The 22,711-nt window shown below is 36.4% G+C and overlaps 1 protein-coding gene and 1 long non-coding RNA gene across 2 annotated transcripts; one reads left to right on the forward strand and one right to left on the reverse strand.

Annotated features, from left to right (window-relative positions):
* Nucleotides 1-4,142: 4,142 nt before the first annotated feature.
* LOC113340467 lies at nucleotides 4,143-6,479 on the reverse strand. Its single transcript, XR_003355489.1, has 2 exons — nucleotides 5,854-6,479; nucleotides 4,143-5,244 (listed from the first exon to the last, which is right to left on the reverse strand). It is a non-coding gene; the product is annotated as an uncharacterized LOC113340467 (long non-coding RNA).
* An 8,087-nt stretch (nucleotides 6,480-14,566) lies between these two features.
* On the forward strand, nucleotides 14,567-19,392 carry LOC113340645 (cytosolic endo-beta-N-acetylglucosaminidase 1-like). Its single transcript, XM_026585767.1, has 12 exons — nucleotides 14,567-15,213; nucleotides 15,348-15,485; nucleotides 15,912-16,021; nucleotides 16,114-16,225; nucleotides 16,342-16,449; nucleotides 16,638-16,750; nucleotides 16,881-16,962; nucleotides 17,072-17,152; nucleotides 17,280-17,335; nucleotides 17,432-17,567; nucleotides 17,886-18,651; nucleotides 18,794-19,392. Exons 1-12 carry the CDS (start codon nucleotides 14,692-14,694, stop codon nucleotides 19,255-19,257), a joined length of 2,688 nt encoding a protein of 895 aa, XP_026441552.1. The 5' UTR covers nucleotides 14,567-14,691; the 3' UTR covers nucleotides 19,258-19,392.
* The last annotated feature ends 3,319 nt before the right edge of the window (nucleotides 19,393-22,711 follow it).

Here is a 22,711-nt window from a genome sequence, read left to right on the forward strand (position 1 = left end):
GTGCCCAAGATAAGATTTCTTCCGAGGTTGTTTTATTTTGTTGGTATATTAGATCATTCCTAGCCAGCCATATGGTCCAAAATAGGGAACAGAAAGATGATATTATAGAAACTGAAGTAGGTTGTTGGAGGATTTGGGAGATTGTTGTTTGGGGTGTTAAGTTGAAAGTTTGGGGGGTATTGGAGTTTGGAGAATTTGTAATTTGATTGAATAAGTTGTTCCAAGAGTTAGTTGTCGTTGGACAATGAATTAGTATGTGGATTGCCGATTCTGGATCTGTGTTGCATCTAGGACATATGTCTAAGTTGGTCAAATGGATGTGGTGCAAGAGAGAGAAGGTTGGTAGTCCTTCATTGATGGATTTCCACAAGAAAAGACGAATTTTTGGTGGACACGGTAAGGTCCATAGAAATTTGGTTGGTGGTAGAGGGGTATGAATTGGTTGACCTTGGGTTAGACATTTATATCCTGAAGAGGTAGTGTAGTTTCCAGTTTTTGAGTGTGGCCAGATGATTGTATCCTGGGGACTATTTTGTGGGAGGTGGATGTTTATGATTTTTTGGATTATAGGATTGGGAAGTGTGTTTAATTTTTCATGGTCCCACGAATGAGAAATTGGGTCAATGATATCTGCTACCATTCGGATTGGGTAACATTGTGATGGGTCTAGATCAGTTGAGTGTGGGATCCAATTGGCTTCTATTGGGGTTGAAAATCCATTTCCAATACGATGAAAATTTAGTTTTTGCATGGTAGGGACAAATGCTGCCAGTTGTCTCCATTGAGGACTGGAGGAGGAGGGTATAGAATCAATGCCTTGTAGAATTGATTGTTGATCAAGATATTTTGCACTGAATAGACTTCCGCAGATAGAGTTAGGTTGTCCATGAAGATTCCAGATTCTTTTCATGAGTAGTGCTTTATTATGATCACTGCTCTTCCTTATTCCTAGTCCTCCTTCTGATACTGGATTTGTTACTTTATCCCAGCCTATAGGGTGTAATTTTTTAGTTGTCGAGTCGCGTCCCCAGAAAAAATTTCTGGTGATACGATCTATTTGTTTGTGAATATTGGTAGGTATATTTTGTGTTTGCATGATGTGGTTTGAGGTTGGAATTAGGGAGGTTTTTATTAAAGTAAGTCTTCCAGCTGGAGTTAGGAATTTTGTCATCCATCCTTTAGCTTTCCGGGCTAATCTCTGTAGGAGGGGAGCGAAGGTTTGAATGGAAGTCCTTCCATGTTTGAATTGGACTCCTAGGTAGCTTGGTGGTTTTGAAGTAGCCGGCATATTGAAAAACTGCTGGAGATTGTTTATCTTGGTTGGGTCTAGTTTTTGGTGGTGGATGATTAATGATTTGGTAGTATTGATTACTTGTCCTGCAAAAGTGTTATATGAGTGGAGCAGGATTTTAAGGTGATGGTTACTCTGGTCTGAGGCTTTGTAAGTGATTAGTAAATCATCCGCATATATTAAATGAATAATTGGTGGTGCTTTTTTTGATATTTGAAGTCCTTGAACTAATTTTTGGTATTGAAGGTTTCCTAGATTTGTAGATAGGATTTCAGCAAATATGATAAAATGTAGGAAGATAGTGGATCTCCTTGTCTGATACCTCTACTTGGGCTGATGTAGCCATGGGGTGTACCATTTATGTTGATCGAGTATGTAACTGTTGTTACACATAGCATTATGTATTCTATAAAGGTTGGTGGAAATCCTAATTTTGTAAATGATGTTTTGATGAATCCCTAATCTAAGCTATCATAAGCCTTCTGGATGTCTAGATTGAGAGCTATTTTTGGGTCTTTGGTGATGTTTGAAGTTCTGATATGATGGAAAATTTCCCCAGCGATTGTTATATTATCGTGTATTGATCTTTGTGGAACAAAAGCACTATGGTAAGGGCTTATTAAGAAGGGGGGAAGGAGTCTAATTCGGTTGACTAAATTTTGTTGAAATGATTTTATATGTAACGTTACATAGCCTTATGGGTCTGTATTGTGATGGTTTTGAAGGATGATCGACTTTAGGAATTAGTGTTATGTTCGTGTGATTCATGACAGGATGCATATTTAAGTTGTTAAAAAAACTTTTAACCATTGCTATCAGTTGGGGGTGAGCTGTTTCCCAGAAGACTTTGAAGAACTTACTTGTATAATCATCTGGACATGGTGCTCTTCTGAATTTATGGAGAAAATGGCTTGTTTGATTTCTGATGTAGTTACCTCCTTCGTAAGTATTTCTGACTGTCTGGGAGTTAATCTTGGTCTGATGTTTGTAAATAGATATTCATTTATCACTGTTGGCATAGCCGTATATTGTTGAGGATAATGATCCAGAATGAGTTGAACAACGTCTTCTTTTTTGTTAATCCAGTTGTGTTGTGGGTCTTGTAATTGTTGTATATTATTATAGGCTCTGTGAATGGTAGCTTTAGTGTGAAATAAAGTGGTGTTGAGATCTCCTGATTGTAGCCATTGGATTCTAGATCTTTGTTTCCAGTATGTCGTATGACATTGTAGAAGTTCTAAGTGGTCCATTCGTAACTGTTTCTCTTGTTGTAGCCAATATTCCAGAAGGGATCCTGATTGGGTTGTACATTAATGTTGAGCGTGATTTATGCTGGATGTTGATTTCTTGATCATAGTTGGTAGGTGGCCAAAAGTTACTTTGTTCCATTCCAAGAGTGTTTGTCCGGTTGTTATGAGTTTGAGTTGGAGATCGAGAGTAGATTCATTATCTTGTTGTTGCTCCCAGGCTGATTCAACTACTTGTCTAAGTTGGGGATGAGAGAGCCATAAGTGTTCAAATTTGTAATTTTTTGTTCCTTGCCAATCCATTTATTTCTCTTGTAATAGTATTGGTGCGTGATCCGACGTTATTCTTGGAAGATGAGTAACCGTCGCATGTGGATTTTTCGTTCTCCAATATTGGGTTGCGATAGCTCTATCTAATCTTTCTAGAATGTTGTATTGCCCCATTTGGTTGTTTGTCCAGGTGTAGGGGTCTCCTCGGAAACCCAAATCAATAAAGCCCATCTGGTCCATCAGATTGGGTAGAGGTTGAGATTGAGCATATGTTGTTTGTCTTCCTCCTCTTTTTTTTTCCGATTGGTGTAAGATGTCATTGAAATCTCCTAGTAAAAGCCAAGGTATGGATGGATTTATGTTGTTGAATATTGTTGGGAATTCTTGCCATAGGGTTTTCCTTGTATCGGTGTGTGGTGGGCCATAGATACCTGTGCAGTACCATGGTTGGTTTGGAAGTGGTGGCATAACTTTTATATGGATGTAGTTTTGAGAGTGAAGTATTATTTGGATATTTATATTGTCTTCCCACATTAAGCACAATCCGCCCCGTCTTCCTATTTTTGGTACAGTGAAATGATTATTGAATTGCAGGGTTTGAGATAATCTTCTCATGTGTTGCTCGTTAGATAAAGTTTCGGAGAGAAATAGTATGCTCGGTTTGTGTAGGGAAACCAGTCCTCTTAAATGTTGAATAGATGGGGGGAGATTAATGCCTTGACAATTCCAAGATAGAATAGTCATTCTTCGTTAATGGTTACTAGTTTTAATTGGGCTTCGTTGAGGTGGGAATAGAGGGAAGGCTAGGAGGTAAGGATAGAAAAAAGTGTAAGAGGACTTGCAAGGAGGAAAATGCCTGCAAAATGGAAAAAACAAAGAAGATGGTCCCAGTGGAACATATAATGAGGAGGTTAGGCAAGGTAGTATAATAGATCAAAAACCAACAATGATAGGTTAAGGGAAAGAGCTGAAAAAAGACAGTTGAGAAGCTAAATGGTTTACAATCAGATAATAGAACAGAAATTAGAAGACTAACATGTCACAAAGGAGAAAACAAGTAAGGTGATGCGTAGCTTAAGGTTAAGATTTCGATATTTACTTAACTGAACATCAAATCTTAATAGACGTAAAGGTTAATAATCTAACAGACAAGAAGATAAATTGTATAATTTAGAAATAAAGGAAGGTACTTGAGAAAGACTAAATTAAAGTTAAAAGAAAGTTCCAATTAAAAGAGGATGAGTTAACTATCAGCGCAGAATCAAAACATTAAGCATTTCAGAGGTAGAAAATGAGAGTAGTTATCAACTAGAACAAACAGTAGACTCAGAGCATAAAACTAAGAAGCTTAACTAGCAGGAGAGAAATTTAGATGGAGAGCATACACTACTATTGAACAGAATTATTATATGCATACACACAAGAATATAAACAAGTAACAAAAACTAAGTGAGCAAGCAAGAAAGGTGGAACCTAAAAACTTAAAGCCACCAGCTCAACCTAGAATCTACCAGGGAAATTAGCAAGCATAATTATACATTCAAAGATGAACTATTAACAGAGAGAACCAAAAAAATGTGATATCCACCGGCCCTTAAGATGTGTCTTTTTTGCTTTGGGTGAGTCTGATCATGATTTTGTTGGTGTTGTCATTATAAAGTGGCTGCAGGTGAAGCCATAGTGGTAGGCTGTATAGAAATTTCTTCAATGGAAGCAGTATTGAAGGTGTAGATGATTGAATTGATAGATGGAGTAGTTATTGTTTGATCCATTGAACATTTTGGCTGGTTGAAAGATGTTAGTCCATTGATCATGTTCTTCAGCAGTGACAATCCTTGATGATTCCGGGCCTGATGAAGAACCAATGCCAGCGCTCTGGAGGTATGATTGCTGCTCAGGGTTGAGATCTTTACGGCAGGGCTTCGAAGGTCAGTGTCTAAAAATAAGTCTTATTCTTCAATGTCTGATACCAAAAACATGGAAGGACTAAAAGGTTGCTACATCTCAGCTGGTTGAGATGGTGGCAGAGGTATAATTTCTTCGACTGGATCTTCAAGTATGTTGTTTGCTTCAACTAGCCAAGCCTCAGAGATGGTTCTTGTAGAGTCCAAGGAAGAATCAGAATGAAAACCTTCTTGCTGGTATCCTTCTCCATCAAAGAATGAGATAGTAGATTTGTTTTGACCAGAGGATGCAGGGGAGCCAAAAGGGTTTGAACCCGAGTCACTCCACTCAGGATCAGGATCTTCAAAATCCACATTGTGAATCATTTCTTCATAGTATTCATCATCATAATCCGTTTCAATAAAATGTCCAAGAGCATGAAGAACTGGCTTATGAGGAGCTGGTGAAGGAGCTTGAGGCAGCATATGTTGGTTGTTGAGCAAAAGTACATCAATGCAGTCTTGGTGTTCATGTCCAATCATGTGACAGTATCTGCAAAATAATCCATAGATCACCCTGGTTCCTTGCTTAAGCACATAACAAATTTCAAGACTGGATTCAAACTTAATCGAAATAAAAACCCCTACCAAGCTTGCTAACAGAAATCTCACCAAGCAGCTTCCATCTATACTTTAAAGCATTTTTTAAGTGAAAGGAATTTTTGTTCATGTTTGTTAGAAAACAACCAACTAATTGGTCTTGCCAATGCCTATCAGGAAAAGAAGCATTCCTAGCGTGATTATAAATAAAATTATTGTAAGAAACATCTCTAAACACAAAGCTATACATAGAGATAACAACATAAGGATATAAGAACAAAACAATCAAGGACCAAGGGAGAAGCCAGAGGGAGGGTTGAAGGTAAGGGTGGTTTGAGTGAGCAGTATTTATAAGAGAATTGAACAGAAAGAATTTTATTTTTATTTATTTTTATTATTTTTTTAAAAAAAAAGGTTAATGAAATTTTAGTTCTGTGATAATTAAGTTTTGCAGAGAAAGATAAAGAAATTTGGGTTCTGTGAAATTATGTTTCGCAGAAAACATGGCGCTGTATTTGATGAATTGATATTGGTTACAACTAGTAATAAGGCTTAGAATTACCTGTTTTAATCTCCTATTGCCACTTCAAAATCCTCAGCTGAAAAGGGGATAAAAAAATGATTCCGGGAAGACAACAATACACCAGGGGGATGAACAGTGCTCCTTGGAACTTGTAGAGAAGACCAGCCGCATTGAGGACCCGCTGTCTCACCAGAGAAGAGAAAAGTGAAAGCTGGTGAAGAAACTGCTCTTCTAGGGGTGAAACTAGGGTTACTTTTGATAGAAATTGAAATCCGTGAATAAAATCCATCAAATCTGTTAAATCCATACATCAGAGATATCATGTGGTAATCAGTCGAAATAAAGCTCCATTAAAGAGACCACAGCAGGAAGAAGATTGGGCTAAAACAACAGCATCAAAATTAGGTTTAGGGGAAATACCAACATTCAATCAGACCACCACAAATTTAATCGACTACATCGTGAAAGGGCCGGTGAATATGAGGTTTAGCTAAAAAGAGTTTGAGCAATCATTTTAGTTGGGTTGGGTATTAGGGTTGCATAGGAGAAGAATTTGAGTTTTGACGAAGGGAGAGTTGAATCGTTTTTTCGTCCGATTCGCAGAGATTTCAAGATGGCTTGCTACTTTTAAGCTCGGCACCTGTCTGTTTGTATTCCTTATATTTTTTGTTAGTGTATTCTTCGTTCTCCTATCCGATCAATAAACGTAATGCTTGCCATTTTGCTTTTATATAAAGTTTATCCCATTTTTAGTTTAGACCACGGTCTTAAGGGTCGTTTTACATTTATTAACGGATTCATAATAAATGGAGTCTAAGAACTTGTTTGTTTGCAGCTGACTCGGCGTCTGAATCTGAGTCAATTCCTGACTCGGACAGAGTCAGCAGTCAGACCGTTTGTTTCCATTTTGAGTCAGATCTGACTCGACCTCTGACTCAGAAATAACCCCTGACTCGGACTCATTTGAGTCAGGTAACAAAATACCCCTGACTCATGGGACCAAACCACTGACTCACTTATTTCCGAGTCAGATGAGTCAGATCTGACTCAAAACAAACATATCGACTCAGATCCAGATGAGTCAGGTGATTTCACTCAGATCCAGATGATTCAGATGAGTCAGGAGTAAACAAACATGGTGTAAAATTAAATAAAGATCCAACTGGAGAAAAGTTTTGTAAAAAGCTGTATGAATAAGCTCTATAAGACGATTGGCAACTTAGAAAATTTCGTCCCGACCAAAGAGTTTGGCTCAAGAATTACAATATGGACAATTTTCATTTTTCATTACAATCAAGTGAACAAATCCATTCTATTCTCTCGGAATGTTTCAATATCCCCTTCAACTATCATTTACAGATATGTGGTTATTATAACTTTCTAAAGCAAGGACGATACACTAAAAATAAGTATTTTTTGCGTACATTTTACAGAGAAAATGAAGCGCAATTAAACTGATAAAAAACATATAAAGTTTTCGATTTATTGATTTAGTCATATATGACTTCGTGAAAGGCCTAGCCTTATTCTATTGAGGGAGGACCTGTGGATACTCTTAGATGAACACTATCAGACATGATGTTTTGCACAATTTTCTCTGTAAACCGTAAACGACAAGAAATTTAAATCTATTATATTGATGATATGTTCCTCTTATAAGGCTCTACATTCCTACAAAAAAATGAGCATAATTCGAGACGTATATAACACCAATATCTACCCTTTTGAATATCAATCGTTAATTAAAAGTTAACGGTTAAAATTAAGATTGATATATAGATGGTGAGGTTTGGTATCTCGAATTGTGCTCATTTTTTGATAGGAATGTATAGTATAGTATTATAAAAGGAACGTATCATCAAAATATTATATCTAAATCAATTATCGTTTTGGTTTTGCGGAGAAAATGACACAAATCATATCATGTATGATATTGTGCATCTAAGAGTGTCCATGGATCACAAAGTGATAGTATTGTACTTTTTTTCCCTTTCAATAGAATTTTATTACAGACAATAGCAATTCTACCAACAACTTTCTTCAAAAATAAGATACTCAAATATACACATATGACCGTTTATATAACATAAATGATTGGTGTATCGGGAGTAGAGCTGGCAAACAAGCCAAAACCCGCGAGTTAACCCGTGCCCGGCCCGTGAAAACCCGAACCCGGCTCGGCTGGTTCCAAAACAAGCCGGGTTCGGGTTGGAGAAATGTCGGCTTGTGAGTAAACGGGTTAACCCGTCCCGGCCCGTGAACCCGCGGGTACAACCCGTAAACCCGTCTAAATTGCTTATAATAAGTTATATTTAATCATAACCGTCGGATTATCTAGGGCTAATCATATCCTTACGTTTAAGGTATAAAAAGGAAAGGCTAAACCTAAAACATCATTCTCTTTTTTTCTTCTGCCTCTTCTGCTCGTTCTCTTCTTCTGTGTTCTTCGGTTGGTGGAGAATTAGAAATGATAGTGAGAGATTGAGAGTTTGAGACCGAGAGTTGAGGGGAAAGGTTTCGTTGGTGTTAATAATAGTGTTACTGATGTTAATTAAGTAAAAAGAAGATGATGAAGAAGTTGTGAATTAAAAAGGAAAAAAGTTGGGTTTTCTCTGTGGTTAAGATTGAGTTTGAAATTGAGGAAATATAGATCGAAGTATGGTTGTTGGTAGTGTTGTTGAGTCGAGAAATTGATTCCAACTCAAAAGGGGGAAGTAATTTAGAGAAGATAAATTAGGGTTATGTGAGTTGAGGATTGATTATCAAATTCCAGATGGGATTTAAGATCGTGAGATGTAGAAGAAAATAATTATTCTTATTTGAAGATTGATTTACAGAAAAAAAAAAAAGATAATTATTGTAAACTCAGTATGAATTTAGAGTTAGGGTTTTATTATAAGAATCATTATGAATCTTTTCTTTGATTGCATGTTGTTCAACTGTGGTTGTTTTATTTAGTAGATTTATTAATAGTTTCTTATGCATTGAGATTGAGTTGAAATTCTTTACATACTTCTGCAGGCCAAAGAAGGTGATGGATCCGCAACACTTTCAATGGTCAGTAGATCATCCTTCCCGTTTGCATTCCTTTTTTATTTAATTTTTTCCGCCTTAATTATGACCTACGACAAATTGCAAATATATAAGTTACTGGTGTGATCGAATTACTAGTAGTATTGTTGAATGAGGTATGCCTTTGTTTGTTGATAATTCTAATTGAAGTATATATGGTCCTGTGAATGTAATTGCAGTTGTTGATGATAATTCTAATTGAAGTATATATTCTAATTGAAATTGATTTCCATCTCTGTTTTTATTTCTTTAAAGAGTGGAAGATGATTTGGTTAAATGGGATTGTTCTTGTTTGGAAAAAGGAGAGAAATAGAGAGCTATTGATGGCAGTAAGAGTTGGTGACTAAAATGGCAAGGTTCGTGCTTGGAGGGTGGTTGAAAAATTGTCTCAACAAAATCCCTTGTGATTTGAAGGAGCTAATGCACAGATTCTTCTGCAACATTTTTGTAGTATGTTTTAACTGGCAGTACTCAGTTCTAGCCATCACGGGGGTTGAACATCTAAAATGGTATTGCACTCTGAATTTTATTATCTAGTTTTGTGACTAAATGGTGTCATTTCTTGTAAAGTTATCTACTAATTCTAAAAGGGGTTGGTGACTGATTCTTTTATGTTTCCCGACTAACTAATTTTTTTTATTTTGTATATAAGTTGGCTCAACTGAGGGAAGAGTTGGTGTCCATCATTTGGATTTGGATGATTCTCAGCAAGAGAAAAACTTCACCTTCAAATGTATAGAATTCTTGCTGCGATTGAAGCAACGATGGGTTGAGCTGAAAATGGACTGATTAGATGTATGTTAGGTGTTATAGGGAAGGATTTGTGTTTGCTTATTGTAATACTTGTGTTTGATCTTTGTAATTTGTCCTAAATTAACTTAATTAAAATTTGATTTGATTTTTAATCTAACAAGCTGGGTAACCCGTGAACCCGCAAGCTTTACCCGTTACGGGCACGGGTTGAAGAAATGACTACCCGTGAAGAATATCAACCCGCGGGTTTTGGCCCGTATTAACCCGAACCCGTGTAACCCGTAACAAGCCAACCCCGGCCCGTCCGTTTGCCAGCTCTAATCGGGAGATAACCCCCTAACGGACCCCGTGTGAGAGAAAAAAGAGTGGTGGACCCCCCTTAACCCCACCCCCTGTAATTCTTCAGCGGGCTGCCCTAATGGCCCTTAGGGGTGTGTATCATAGCTGATTATATAATAACATCCATCGGAAATGTTTACAGTGAACCGACCTGACTCAATTATTAACGAGTGCTGTAATGTTATTTAACTTGGATACTCTTCCCCCCACCTAAGCACGTAGTGGTAACGAGATCTTCCCTTTAGTATATTTCCTTTTTTAACTTACTCCAACATTTTAAAAGAATTATTTATAACCAACATTTTTGGTGAAAAAAAATTAGAATACTACAATGATTAAATAAATTTTTTTTATTTATAACCAACATTTTTAGCATACCCAATTTTAAACCTGATTTTGTGTAGTTTCCTTTTTTTATCCTTGCCCACCTTACATATCTGCCAGACATTCACTTCATTTATATGGCTCGTTGGTTATTTATTAGTATGAATCATTTAACATGCATGAATTTCTCTTTATAACCATCCATATTTCGTACCTCCTGCCTGCTTAGAGGCAATGGCTGATCTATTTTGACTTCTCTACTAAAAAGATTATAGTCGAGGATTGCCATTTTAAGACTTGAGTTAGCTTTAGCAATCTATTTCCTTTACCATTGGTAAAATTATTGGGAGATATTATCTATAATTTGAGTCCAAAACTCGTTACCACCAAATTTTATTAAAATAAATTGTAAGAACATTTTCAAATAAAAATAAAAAGCCCAAATTTTCTTGGTGAGGAAATCGCATCATGATGTATAATCCCGTTAAAACCATAAATAATACTCTATATCGTTGGTGATTTCTGGTTGATGAGAAGAATCAAACCGACTTTATGATATCAAGAAAAAATCATGATCCCAAAATCGAAATCAATCCATGATCAGACGATTATATAATTCACTCAATCCAAAAGACGTGAACCCTAATTTCCACAAAAAAATCCCATTCTCTCAATCATTCACTCAGAATCGCCATGAGTTCACTTTTACTCCAAAAATTTTGTAAAAATTTATGCTACATGGGCCAATTATCAAGTGAACCCATTCCGTTGCTAAGCCTCACAAAGACCCAAGAGTTAACAGCATATATTCCCTCCCTCCGTCCATCTATTATTAGTTGACCAATTTATTTTTAGATTTTGTCTCATTAATAATTAATTTTATATCATTTGATACTCATGTTTATATTCGTTACGCAGGTGTTTTAAAAAGATTTTCAATAATATAAAATTCATGAATATCGGTGGTATAGTTTGAGAAATAAATCATTTATAAATTGTACTACTAGATCAATTAATAGTGAGACGGAGGAAGTATGTAGTTTTCACGCCAAATGTTCCGTAACAAAAAAGGAACTACTACTACCATTTTCAGTTGTAATTACCTTCAAAATCAAAACCAATACACTAAAGAGCATTCTATTTTCATACATTTTAGAGGAATAAAACGTAGAAAGTATATCAAGTTTTCGATTTACTTAGTCACTTAAGTACGTTGAGTTTAATCAAGCCATAACCTCCTTCTGTTTATTTTTTTCAAGTCACAAAATTGTACTGTACATTTAGTCCTTTCAATAGAATTTTAATAATTTATCAATAAAAATTCTACCAATAATTTTCTTAAAAAACAAGATACTCAAAATACAAATATAACAATGTTTATTATATTTTTCCTCGTCAAAAAAACGATCATAATGATCATGAATGCATACTATATTGTTTTTTTTTTTTTTTGAAGCATAGTACTATATTGTTTATTGATGCTATACCATTATTTAACTTGTGTGTTGTATTCGTCCAGAGCACACATTAATAATTGGTTTAATATCGCTTATCACTTTAACTGTATTATTTTTCTTGTTTCAGCTTTCTCCAACATCTTAGTTCAAAATTATTTCACTATAAACTTAGATAATGCGCTGCATTTCATCTTAGATTTTACTATTTTGATCAGATTTTCTAGTGATTGAGCCTTTTTATGCCTATATATATCTATTATTCAATGTAGATATTCACTTAACTTTCATGATTCATTTGTTCCTTATTAGTTCTTGTAATCATTTAGTATGCATGAGTCTCAATGGGCATTCCTATTTCTCCGGTTAGACTTAATGGTTTATAATTACATGATTTTTCATTTTCGAATGAAATAGTAAAACTACAATAAAAAAATATATATTTTTTTAATTCTTTATAAGAAAACAGAGAAGCTGTCAAAACAAACAACTACTTCAAAGGTACATTAAGGCATTCAACTGGGTTAGAGCGTTCACAGTGGTGCGAGCATAACTAAAGACCAAAGACTAAAAAAAAAGATCAAATTTGGGTTTAGTCCGTCCTGTGACGTAGCGGGTGACGAGTAAATTTGGTCGCGCGTTGATATAAAGTCCGCTTCATCGTCCAGCGTAGATAAAGATTACGCCTGGCATGGGGCGTTGATAAAGATAACGCCTGGTATGGGGCGTTGATAAAGATAACGCCTGTATGGGGCGTGAACTATAGCAACGCCTGTTGTGTGGGACGGAGATTATACGTTCGCCCGGGTTCAAAAAAAAAAAAAAAAATGGGGCGTTGATAAAGACAACGCCCCAAGCAAAGTTTTCAAAACTTTTCAAATTTGGGATCATGACTATATCAACGCCTGGGTGTCCGGCGTTAACTTTACGTACGCCCCATCCAGGCGGACATTATACCAACGCCCCATCCAGGCGGACATTATACCAACGCCCCATCCAGGCGGACATTATACCAACGCCCTGCATCAGGCGTTAACTTTACGAACGCGCGGCTAAAGGCGGACATTATACCAACGCCCGTCGGGTAGGCGGACATTATATAAACGCCCGACTATATTTGGATTTGGTCTTAATCGCCGACCAAATTTGGTCCGAGTTTTACTCTTTGATCAAATTTTGATCGATGGTCCGTCCCACTACGCCAGACCACTCGACACCAAATTTGGGTTTAGTCGTCCACTGCAGTTGCTCTTAGAGTTAGTACCAAGCCGAACTGCCTCGTTGTGGTGCATAGTAGATTAGTAGTACTGTTTTCACCGATCATCGAAAGATCAAAAGACCCGAGAGTAGCAAATAATTGTTGGAGGTTAGGACCTTCCAAGTTGAAGTTTTCTAGAATTTTCCTCACCATTATATTAATTTCTACACAAATATTTAAATAGAAATATTTAAAGGGGAGGATCCCTTCACATTTTTATTATCACACACTATCTTAAATGTTGGACGTTATTTTTTTGAATAAAAACCAGACGTAACGGATTTGAAGCTAATATTTTGAGAATATGTTCCTCTTACTAAGTTCTACATGCCTACCAAAATTGAGCTCATTCCGAAATATAAAAGCTCACAATCTACAGGTTTTAATTTCGACAACCACAAATCCGCAGTTTTTCAACGGCTCATTTTCAAAATAGTAGATGATGGTGTTATACGTCTCGGAATTCGCTCATTTTCAATAGGAAAATAGAGCTATGTGATAGTAACATATCCCAAAATATTAGCTTCAAATCCGTTACGGTTTGGTTTAATTCGCAGTGATAATGAAAATGCGTGGGGATCCTTCTCTTTAAATACCCATATTTTCTCTGAGATCCTTTCTATATAAAACTCCTTGGAAATGTTGTTGTTGACTTAACTCACTCTCCAAAGCCTAGTTAGCAATTCGGGATTCGGCAAACGTACGGAACGGCAAACGTACGAGTATTATACGGTTTTGTAAAATCCAGATTCGGTCCAAAATTCGGTCAACGGGACGTGATTCGTTAGTAATTCGGAACGGCATACGTACGTGTATAATTCGACTTATAAATGTGAGTTCGGCTCTGAAAATTCGGTATCTATATATAACAAATAATTTGTATTTATAAGGTCATAGACCAATTTTTATGCATATGTGTGAGTTATTTAAAGAAAAATAAACTTAATATGATGATATTAATAATATATACAACATTAGTTATCCAAGAGGACGTCGTATGGTGGTTTAGATGCTTGGTTAGTGAGTTTGAGATCTCTCTCACCTTCACCTTCAAATCTCTTCAGTCGTTTTTGTTTCATAAAAATTACAACACGTCTAATATTCGGCCGTGTATGCTCGGGAGGCAGTAAAGTCCAAAAAGTGGGGTCTTTGAAAAGTAAAAGCTAAAGAATTTATGGCGAATTAAACGGACGTATCATTCGGGATACGTAAAATTCGTGAACGATTCGCGAATAATCCGGGAATGCCACATAATACGCGACTTGAGTTCGGAATTGCAAACGTACGCGAATAAGACGGTAAAATTCGTGATACAGAGAAATTAGCAGATGATTCGCGAATCATTGGCGAACTTACTAACTAGGCTCCAAAGCACGGTCCCAACAAAAAAATCTTGTTTTTAGCAGAATAAAACAAGGAAAATATTTCACTAATAATCTAAACCGTTGATCCTTATCTAGATCCACATTGGTACACGTTACCTTCATATATCTCGGTACTACTGTTTTTCATTACACAAAGAGGCACCATGTAATCAGAGCTGATCGAGTACTTTAAGGATCATTAAAGAAAGACTTTCTTGAGATTTGATTTCTGATCGAATAAAAGAATCAAACCGACTTTATAATATTAAGAAAAAATCATGATCCCAATACAGAAATCAGTCATCATCAATCCATGATAAGACGACTTCTTTTCTCAATTATAAAACGTGAAACCCTAATTTCCACTAGAAATTTCATTCTCTCAGTCCAAAATTCACTCAAAACCACCATGGATTCACTCTTACTCCAAAACAGAGCATCAGAATCATCACCAGATGATCAGAATCAAGTACTAACAATTGATCCACCAATTTTCAATCCATTAGAACCCTCTGTACCAATTTCATACCCAATCAAAACCCTCAAAGAATTAAGCTCAAGGGTTTACTACAAATCTTTTCATTACCCATTTAATAAATCCTCTGTTCCTCTGGTTACTAAGATGAAGAAATTGCCAAATAGGAAGAGGATATTAGTTTGTCATGATATGGCTGGTGGGTATATTGATGATAAATGGGTACAAGGAGGAGAGAATTCTGAAGCTTATTCAAATTGGCATTGGTATTTAATGGATATCTTTGTTTATTTTTCACATAATCTTGTTACTATTCCTCCTCCTTGTTGGGTTAATACTGCTCATACTCATGGTGTTAAGGTACCCAGAGATGTCTTTGATCAAATTTGTATTGAAATCTTGTTAATTTTTCGAATGTGGCAGTGTGCAAGGACTTGAAATACTGATCTCAAGGTGTTTGATATTGGGAGTGGTGTGAATTTTTTGTTTTGTAGGTACTGGGAACATTTATAGCTGAATGGGATGAAGGGAAACTGGTTTGCAATGAGCTTTTGGTGACAAAAGAATCGGCTCGAATGTATGCTGAGCGTTTATCTGAGCTTGCAGTTGCGCTGGGATTCGATGGTTGGCTGGTAATGTTTTTGATTTTGTTTCTTGTTTGAGCTTTGTGGGTTGTTGTCGTATGCTTGTGAAATCTTGGGTTAGGATTAGTTTGAGAACGGGGACATGATGTGCAATAGCTTTAGTGTTTGAATATAGTTCTCAAAGAAGAGTATAGACATGGATTTATTTGGGTTTCAGTTTAGAGTTAAGACATTGATGTATTAATTTTGTTGATGCAGTTGTACATTGCAGGATGAATTAATATTTTATTATGAGGTGCTTACGAGAATTAGTAGCTGCAAAGCTGTAGTGAAATCATAGAGAAATTACTCAGACAACTTACAAGGCCATGTGAGGAGGAAAACTTTGTGTTTCACTAAGTAGATTGTAGGGGACTATTTTTTGTTGTTGTTATTGTAATGTATCTTTGACGTGGAGGCATTACTTACTTGCAGATCAATATTGAAGTAAAATTGGATGTGAAGCAAATCCCAAACATGAAAGAATTTGTTAATCATCTGACAAAAACGATGCACTCCTCCATGCCTGGATCTTTAGTCATATGGTGACTGCTCAGAGAAATCTTTATTCTCATCTCATCTCATTAACTAAATTTTATTATAATCACTTTCTGGTTGGTGTTTCTTAACAATACAGGTATGACAGTGTGACTATAGATGGTGATCTCTACTGGCAAGATCAACTCAATGAAAAGAACAAACCCTTTTTTGATCTATGTGATGGTATTTTTGTAAACTATACATGGCAGGTAATGTTTCCTTGTCCACATTTATTGATTTCCTCAGTTTTCCGTTCAACTTATGCTCTTCCAACTGTATTATTACTCGGTTTTCTCTATTTATAGTTTCTGTAATCAATTTGCAGGAAGACTATCCAAAGCTTTCAGCTGAAGTTGCTGGTGAGAGGAAATATGATGTCTACATGGGGATCGATATTTTCGGGAGGAATACTTTTGGTGGTGGTCAGTGGACGGTATGTTGTCTTACAAAGTTGTAGGTCCTGACGTCCTGTAGCTGCTTTGTACTTCCGTTGTTCCTTTCTAAAACTCGGATTTGAAATTTCTTCTTCACTTATAAGCAAGGCATTCCAGCTTTATTTGCTTTGTCTAGTATTTCTGTTAAACATGAACAATTTGACTTACAGATCTTTATGGTTACCAGACTTATATTGCACTTGATGTGCTAAAAAAGGACGATGTGTCAGCTGCCATTTTTGCTCCTGGATGGGCCTACGAAACCAAGGAACCGCCTAACTTCCAAACTGCTGAAAATCTGTAATATGTTTGCATATTTTTTCAAGCATTCGGCCTTGCCGTTCTCCTTTACTGTCTTGCTAGCCATCATTCTATTCCTCCCCATTTTTGGGAGTTTTTATGATGACATGTCTACTTCCTTAATGTGTAGTTGGTGGGGACTTGTTGAGAAATCATGGGGGGTACTTCAACGCTACCCAACATCACTACCCTTTTATTCAAACTTTGATCAGGTTGCAACTTCATATCTTATTTTCGTTCTATTATCTGCTTTATCTATGTGACAAAGCAAAGGACGCACCAAGAGTATTTTTCATATTTATTTCACTAAATACTTGCCAGGGTCATGGTTATCATTTCTCGGTTGATGGAAAGCAAGTGTCGAAGGATCCCTGGTGTAACATTTCCTGCCAGACCTTTCAGGTAAGAATTTTATGGACCTTTTTTTTCTTCTTTTCTTGGATGGGATTACTTGCTTGTTTACTTGTCATATGTCTTCCACAAAGCATATGTTGGTGCTTATTTTCTCCAGTAATTGTACTTGTTGCAGCCTGTCCTTGAAAGTTCTGAGGAATTCTTGTTAAACCCTATACAAGTGACTGTTGAGTAAGTTTCTTTGTCGCATATTTGTCTTAACTGTCTCTTTTGTTCCACTGCTCATTAAAGAAGACATCTTTTTGTTTAATTTGCTTCTTATGGTAGTTTCAAAGAAGCATCTTATAATGGAGGAGGGAGCATCTTAGCTAAAGGAACTCTCGAAGGCACATCACATTTCAAAGCAAGGCTTTTTAAAGCGAAGCTTCCAATGTCAGATCTGCCAATTCATGTTACATACTCTGTAAGCTGGTTCATCCCTTCTCTAGAGAAAATATGCTGAAATAATAGTACCCTGAATCATCCTTAGAAACTTATCTGAAAATTTACAGTGACCCTTACTTCTGAATGCTGAGTTGCACTATCATTCTGACTTGAACTTCACTCTTTCATGACTTTGTTTTCTTTCTTGGCAACCAGACACTTTTAATGATTGGTCTTATCACAAAGCATAATGTTCGCTTTTAGAATTACGTTTCCTGCTTTTTCATGTAGCTTCTAGAACAATGTTTGCTGCTTTTTCATGTAGGAATTGTATTTATGACTTTACGTATCAATGCAGGTGAGATCACATGGGAACTCAAAAGTGGGTGTCTCCCTTGTATTCTCTCATAACACAAATGAGACGAAGTCAGTTCTTCTTGCTTCCCCAGGAGATGACTTAATAACCTTCAATCAATTTGCAAGCAAGTTCGATAAAGTTATTATGCCAGTTGCAGTTACAAATTTGGAAGCAGATGCTCAGGTGGGATTAGGTTGGGTTATTCAGGAGAGCAGCATGGAGATGAATGGCTACACACTAAGAGAAATTTTCATGGTCTGTTACAGAACAAAGCACAAGTCTAGGGAGTTAAATTTAGAGCAAGATGGTAAATCAAAAGACACTCAACTGATTAGCGCCTCATCAGAGTACTCTGCATCACTTGGTCACATCACTATTAGAACTTCAGAACAGAAATTGACTTTTCCAAAATCGACTTCATGGGTGACTAAGGGTAAATTTGTCTCTTGGAGCAAATCAAGATCTGAAGACAGCAAGAGTTTGAACTTCAGGCTATCTTGGAAGTTGACAGACGAGCATGGTTTCCAGCTCTCGAAGTACAATATCTATGTGAGCGAAATAACGAAAAAAATAGTAGGCGGGAAGATGCAGGAAGTTGAAGGAAAGAGAGAGTTTCTAGGTGTGGCAGCAGTCCAAGCCTACTATGTATCCAGTCTATCGGTTTCTGCAGGTGTCTCAAGTCTCAAGTTTGTCATTCAAGCCTGGGGAGTTGATGGGTCTTTCCAAGAGTTCAACTCTTGTCCTGCGTTTCTTTTAAATGTCGAAGGTTAACAAATTTATCTTTGTCGGGTATACATACGTATATACACATGGAGCCAGAATATATAATCAGCTCCACATTATTGTAAAATTGTCAGTTCATTAAAATAAAATTGATGCTAATAGAACTCTCTCTACTTGTCATGAAGGGGTTCCTGGGATTAATGATAAGACCAATGAGCCCTGTATTGCCCTTCTCTCGGGATCAGGACGGTGCTCTAAACAGAATTCTAGTGCATCAGTTCAGTCTTGGAGTTTTAAGGTAAAATCCTTTGCAAGCACAACAGTCTTTAAAACTCAGAAGTGGGGAGGTGAATGTTGGATTTGGAGAACTATCTTAAAAGTGATAATGGTAATGAAGAGACTCATGAGCGGTGGATTTGATAACGATCGTGGTTACTCATCACTGAAGCTGGTCCATGAGAAAGAGAATTGGATCAGAGAAGTATTTCCAATCGATATGGCAGAGAAGATTGTCCATATCAACTCCAGCGCAAATGCAGTAGCAGGCAGACTAATGTGGTGGCCGCTTGAACGAGGAGCTACAAGTTACAGCTCCATCGAGAGTGGCAAAAACGAAATGACAATGGAGAACCCAAGAGAGATCCCTTAGATTACTAAAATTCACCTCGGAAAAAGCAGCTTAGGTTAACCTGAAACACCATGGAAAAAGCTATTCTGGCTTAAAATTCCTGTTACCGGTGCAACTTAAAATAAATAAAACTGTATTGTTTGCTTTGTCGACCAACTTAATAAGAACCTCATCAGATTTGGTTTCACGCTTTGCCAACAGATATCATATGCATGAAAAGAGAATGCGTATTCAGTTGTACTATAAATCTGCAAGAGATTCTATCATGAACTGCCGAACACTCATGTTGAGCAAGGACAGTTTGGGGCAAATCCCCCCCTTCCCCATTCTAGATGAGATGCGTATTCTAGTTGTAGAGGTATACATGCGAAAAGTCCACACACCTACAAGCTTGTTCTGATTTCAACATTGGTATTCATGACTCCAAAAAATAATTATAGGGATATTTTTTCTTTTTCTGTCAGCTCTCCCTGTCGAAGAAATAGATTTGAAATTAGGGAATTATATTGCATCACCTGCCGACATCCTATTCTGGATCTTGATTCTTGAATGTTACCACACTGCACTTAAAGGTCAAAATAAATCAGCTAAAGAATGAAAAATAAATAAACCAACAACAACCAATAACATTTTTCTTCATTCCTACTTCTCTCGATGAAGGAAGCCATGTTAGTGAATCAACAATGTCAACTTCTGGTCTGGCTTTGGAAAAAAAAAAAAGAAAAAAATTTCGGCCTAGAACTACTTTAAGTCAGTGATAGGGTGCACGACTTTTACGATATTTTGACATACTTGCCCTTAAACAAACACCCTAAATATTTTTTGAGTAGAAAAAAAGTTAAAACAGGCTAATTGAATTGAGTGTAGGCTCACAAAAAGAACAAAGTTGAAAACACATCATGTAGCCACTGGCCAGAGCCATCGTTGAGCATATGCGACCAATGCGATGCATTTTCTTCTAAAGGGTTTTGAAAGAACAGAAAATGAGCTATATAGCCAAAATTGTGTGTTTCCTAGGCCATATGGACTTGTAAGCTTTCAGTCTGGGTCAAATGTCCAAAAAATTTTTTTTTGTGAAATGGACACAACTACCCTGCAACGTCCATCTATACCTCGACACGTTATTCTTCTTTCTTCAAAAAACTAAAAAATGCCTTCATCTTCATCTTCTCAAAAATTCCGCCACCCTCTACCAGAAACATCTCGTTCTCCATCTCCGCCATCACCACCGTGGAAAAATCAAAATCTTTCTTCAAAAAGATTTCATCACCACCACCAGCACCACCATCAATTATCTCCAAAATCCTTCTTCAACTTCTCTCCACCGAATCCATTGATTTCTTCCATCAATTTCACTGGTAAGTTTCTCGATCCTGATTGTTTTTCATGATTTTATTACCAGAACTCATCAATTTCTCGATCCCATTCTCCACCATTTCCATAACCATCCGTAGTCAACGTCTCTCACCATCAACAATAAGAATTTGGGGTCTTCTCAAATCGGTTTCTGTATCTTCTCTTACCCACCATCAATGTCTCTCACCATCTACAGTGAAAATCAACACTATCAGAAATCGGTTTCTCCATCTTCTGCTAACCCTAATTGAACAACTCTTTGTTTTCAATCGGATTTGGGGCTTATTCTGAATTATTAAATCTTTGTAATTTAGGGTTTTGGTTTTCAATTTCCTAACTCGGGTTTTCAACAGAGAAACTGTGTATTGAGGTTACTGTAGATGAAAAGATTGCTTACATCTCTGAGGAGCTGTGTATTGGATGTGGTATATGTATCAAGGTACCACCTTTTTTGCCCCTTTTTTTTGTTATGTTTATTCCTTTCTTATTCAGTTGTCTAATTGGGGTGTGTTTTGTTTGTTTTGATGTTGGAAAAGAAATGTCCATTTGAAGCTATTCAGATTAATTTTGTGATGAAACCAGTTACATCATGTTTTTAAATTGGGTTGTATTTGTTTTCACCCATATTTAAACTTGGATGAAACCAGTTACATCCTGTTTTAAATTTGGTTTCATCGATATTTAGGCAGGGATGAAACCAGTTACATCATGTTTTAAATTGGGTTGTATTTGTTTTCACTCATATTAAGGCTGGGATGAAACCAGTTACATCATGTTTTAAATTTTTTTTAATCGGTTTTCACCCATGTTTAAATTAGGCTTGGATGAAATCAGTTATATCATGTTTTAAATTTGGTTTCATCGATATTTAGGCAGGGATGAAACCAGTTTCATCATGTTTAAAAATTTTCGAATTTGTTTTCACCCTTGTTTAAACTAGGATGAAACCAGTTACATCCTGTTCTAAATTTGGTTTCACTGATAGTTAGGCTAGGATGAAACCAGTTTCATTATGTTTTGCAATGTGTTGGATTTTGCAATGAGTTAAATTTTGTTTCACTGATAATGCAGTAACAATGTGATCTCTTTTGACAATTACATAAACCTTACTAATTTTCTTATTTTAAAAAGTATAGTCTCAACTTATGCGAAGAAAAAGAACAGATAGATGGGAAAGTACATGCCATCATGTACTATTTCTTGACGTACACAGGTACATCCTGTGTTGATTACTGAAACTAAAGTTGGAATAATAGTCGCACCGCTGGATATAACCAGGTGCGTGATGTATTTATTGCTTAATGTATCTGATTAAGTCTTGTGTTGATATTAAAAATGTCGTGTCGAAAACAATTATGCCAGTTGATGAATGGGGAGGAATTGACAATTGTGAGATTAGTATAGATTGTATTTAAAGGAGTATTCTTTGTTTGGATTAATGAAAGAAATGCAAACTCTGCTAAAGAGTGTTTCACTTATGTTAGAAATGAATACTATACATGCCATCTCTTATTGTGACTTACAACATAAATTTCAGTTGCACTTGCAAAATTAAGCAATTGTTGTTATTGTATCTGTCTAACATTGTTTATTTGAATGATGCAGGTACTGCTATTAGTTGCAGCTGCAGTTGTTGGATCTGGTGGCAGTAATGTAGTTAATGGGTAGTGGTGGTGTTGTTTTGATGATGGAGAAACTGGTTCTAGTGAAGTGTCAGGTGGACTGGTTGGTATTGCAATGGAATGATGCAGGAGATGACATTACATATGTGCAGGTGATGGCAATTGTGGTTGGCATGAGGTAGAGATGAAGGATATGCAATGTTTCACACACTCTGTTTTTTGCTCTGTTTCACGCACTCTGTTTTGCTCTGTTTCACGCACTCTGTTTTGTACTCTGTTTTAATTCGTAAAACAAAGCAATTAAGTATTCTGTTTTTTTTACTCTGTTTTTATTTGATATGCAATGAAATACTCTGTTTTTATTTGATTACTTTGTTCTTCTTCAGTCCAGTAGCTATTAGAAGAAGATAGGGACATATTTGTCTCTTCAGGTTAATAAATAAAAAAGATTTTGGGTCAATTATCCATTTTGGCTAGATGAACAATATTTTTCTATT

Source organism: Papaver somniferum, unplaced genomic scaffold, assembly GCF_003573695.1.
Source record: "Papaver somniferum cultivar HN1 unplaced genomic scaffold, ASM357369v1 unplaced-scaffold_22, whole genome shotgun sequence".
Classification (NCBI taxonomy): domain Eukaryota; kingdom Viridiplantae; phylum Streptophyta; class Magnoliopsida; order Ranunculales; family Papaveraceae; genus Papaver; species Papaver somniferum.

Coding starts and splice junctions, on each gene's coding strand:
- LOC113340645 (XM_026585767.1), top strand. CDS start 14,692: ATGATAAGACGACTTCTTTTCTCAATTATAAAACGTGAAACCCTAATT. Junction 16,450..16,637: donor TTGGTGGTGGTCAGTGGACG/GTATGTTGTCTT, acceptor TATGGTTACCAG/ACTTATATTGCACTTGATGT. Junction 16,963..17,071: donor TTTATTCAAACTTTGATCAG/GTTGCAACTTCA, acceptor AATACTTGCCAG/GGTCATGGTTATCATTTCTC.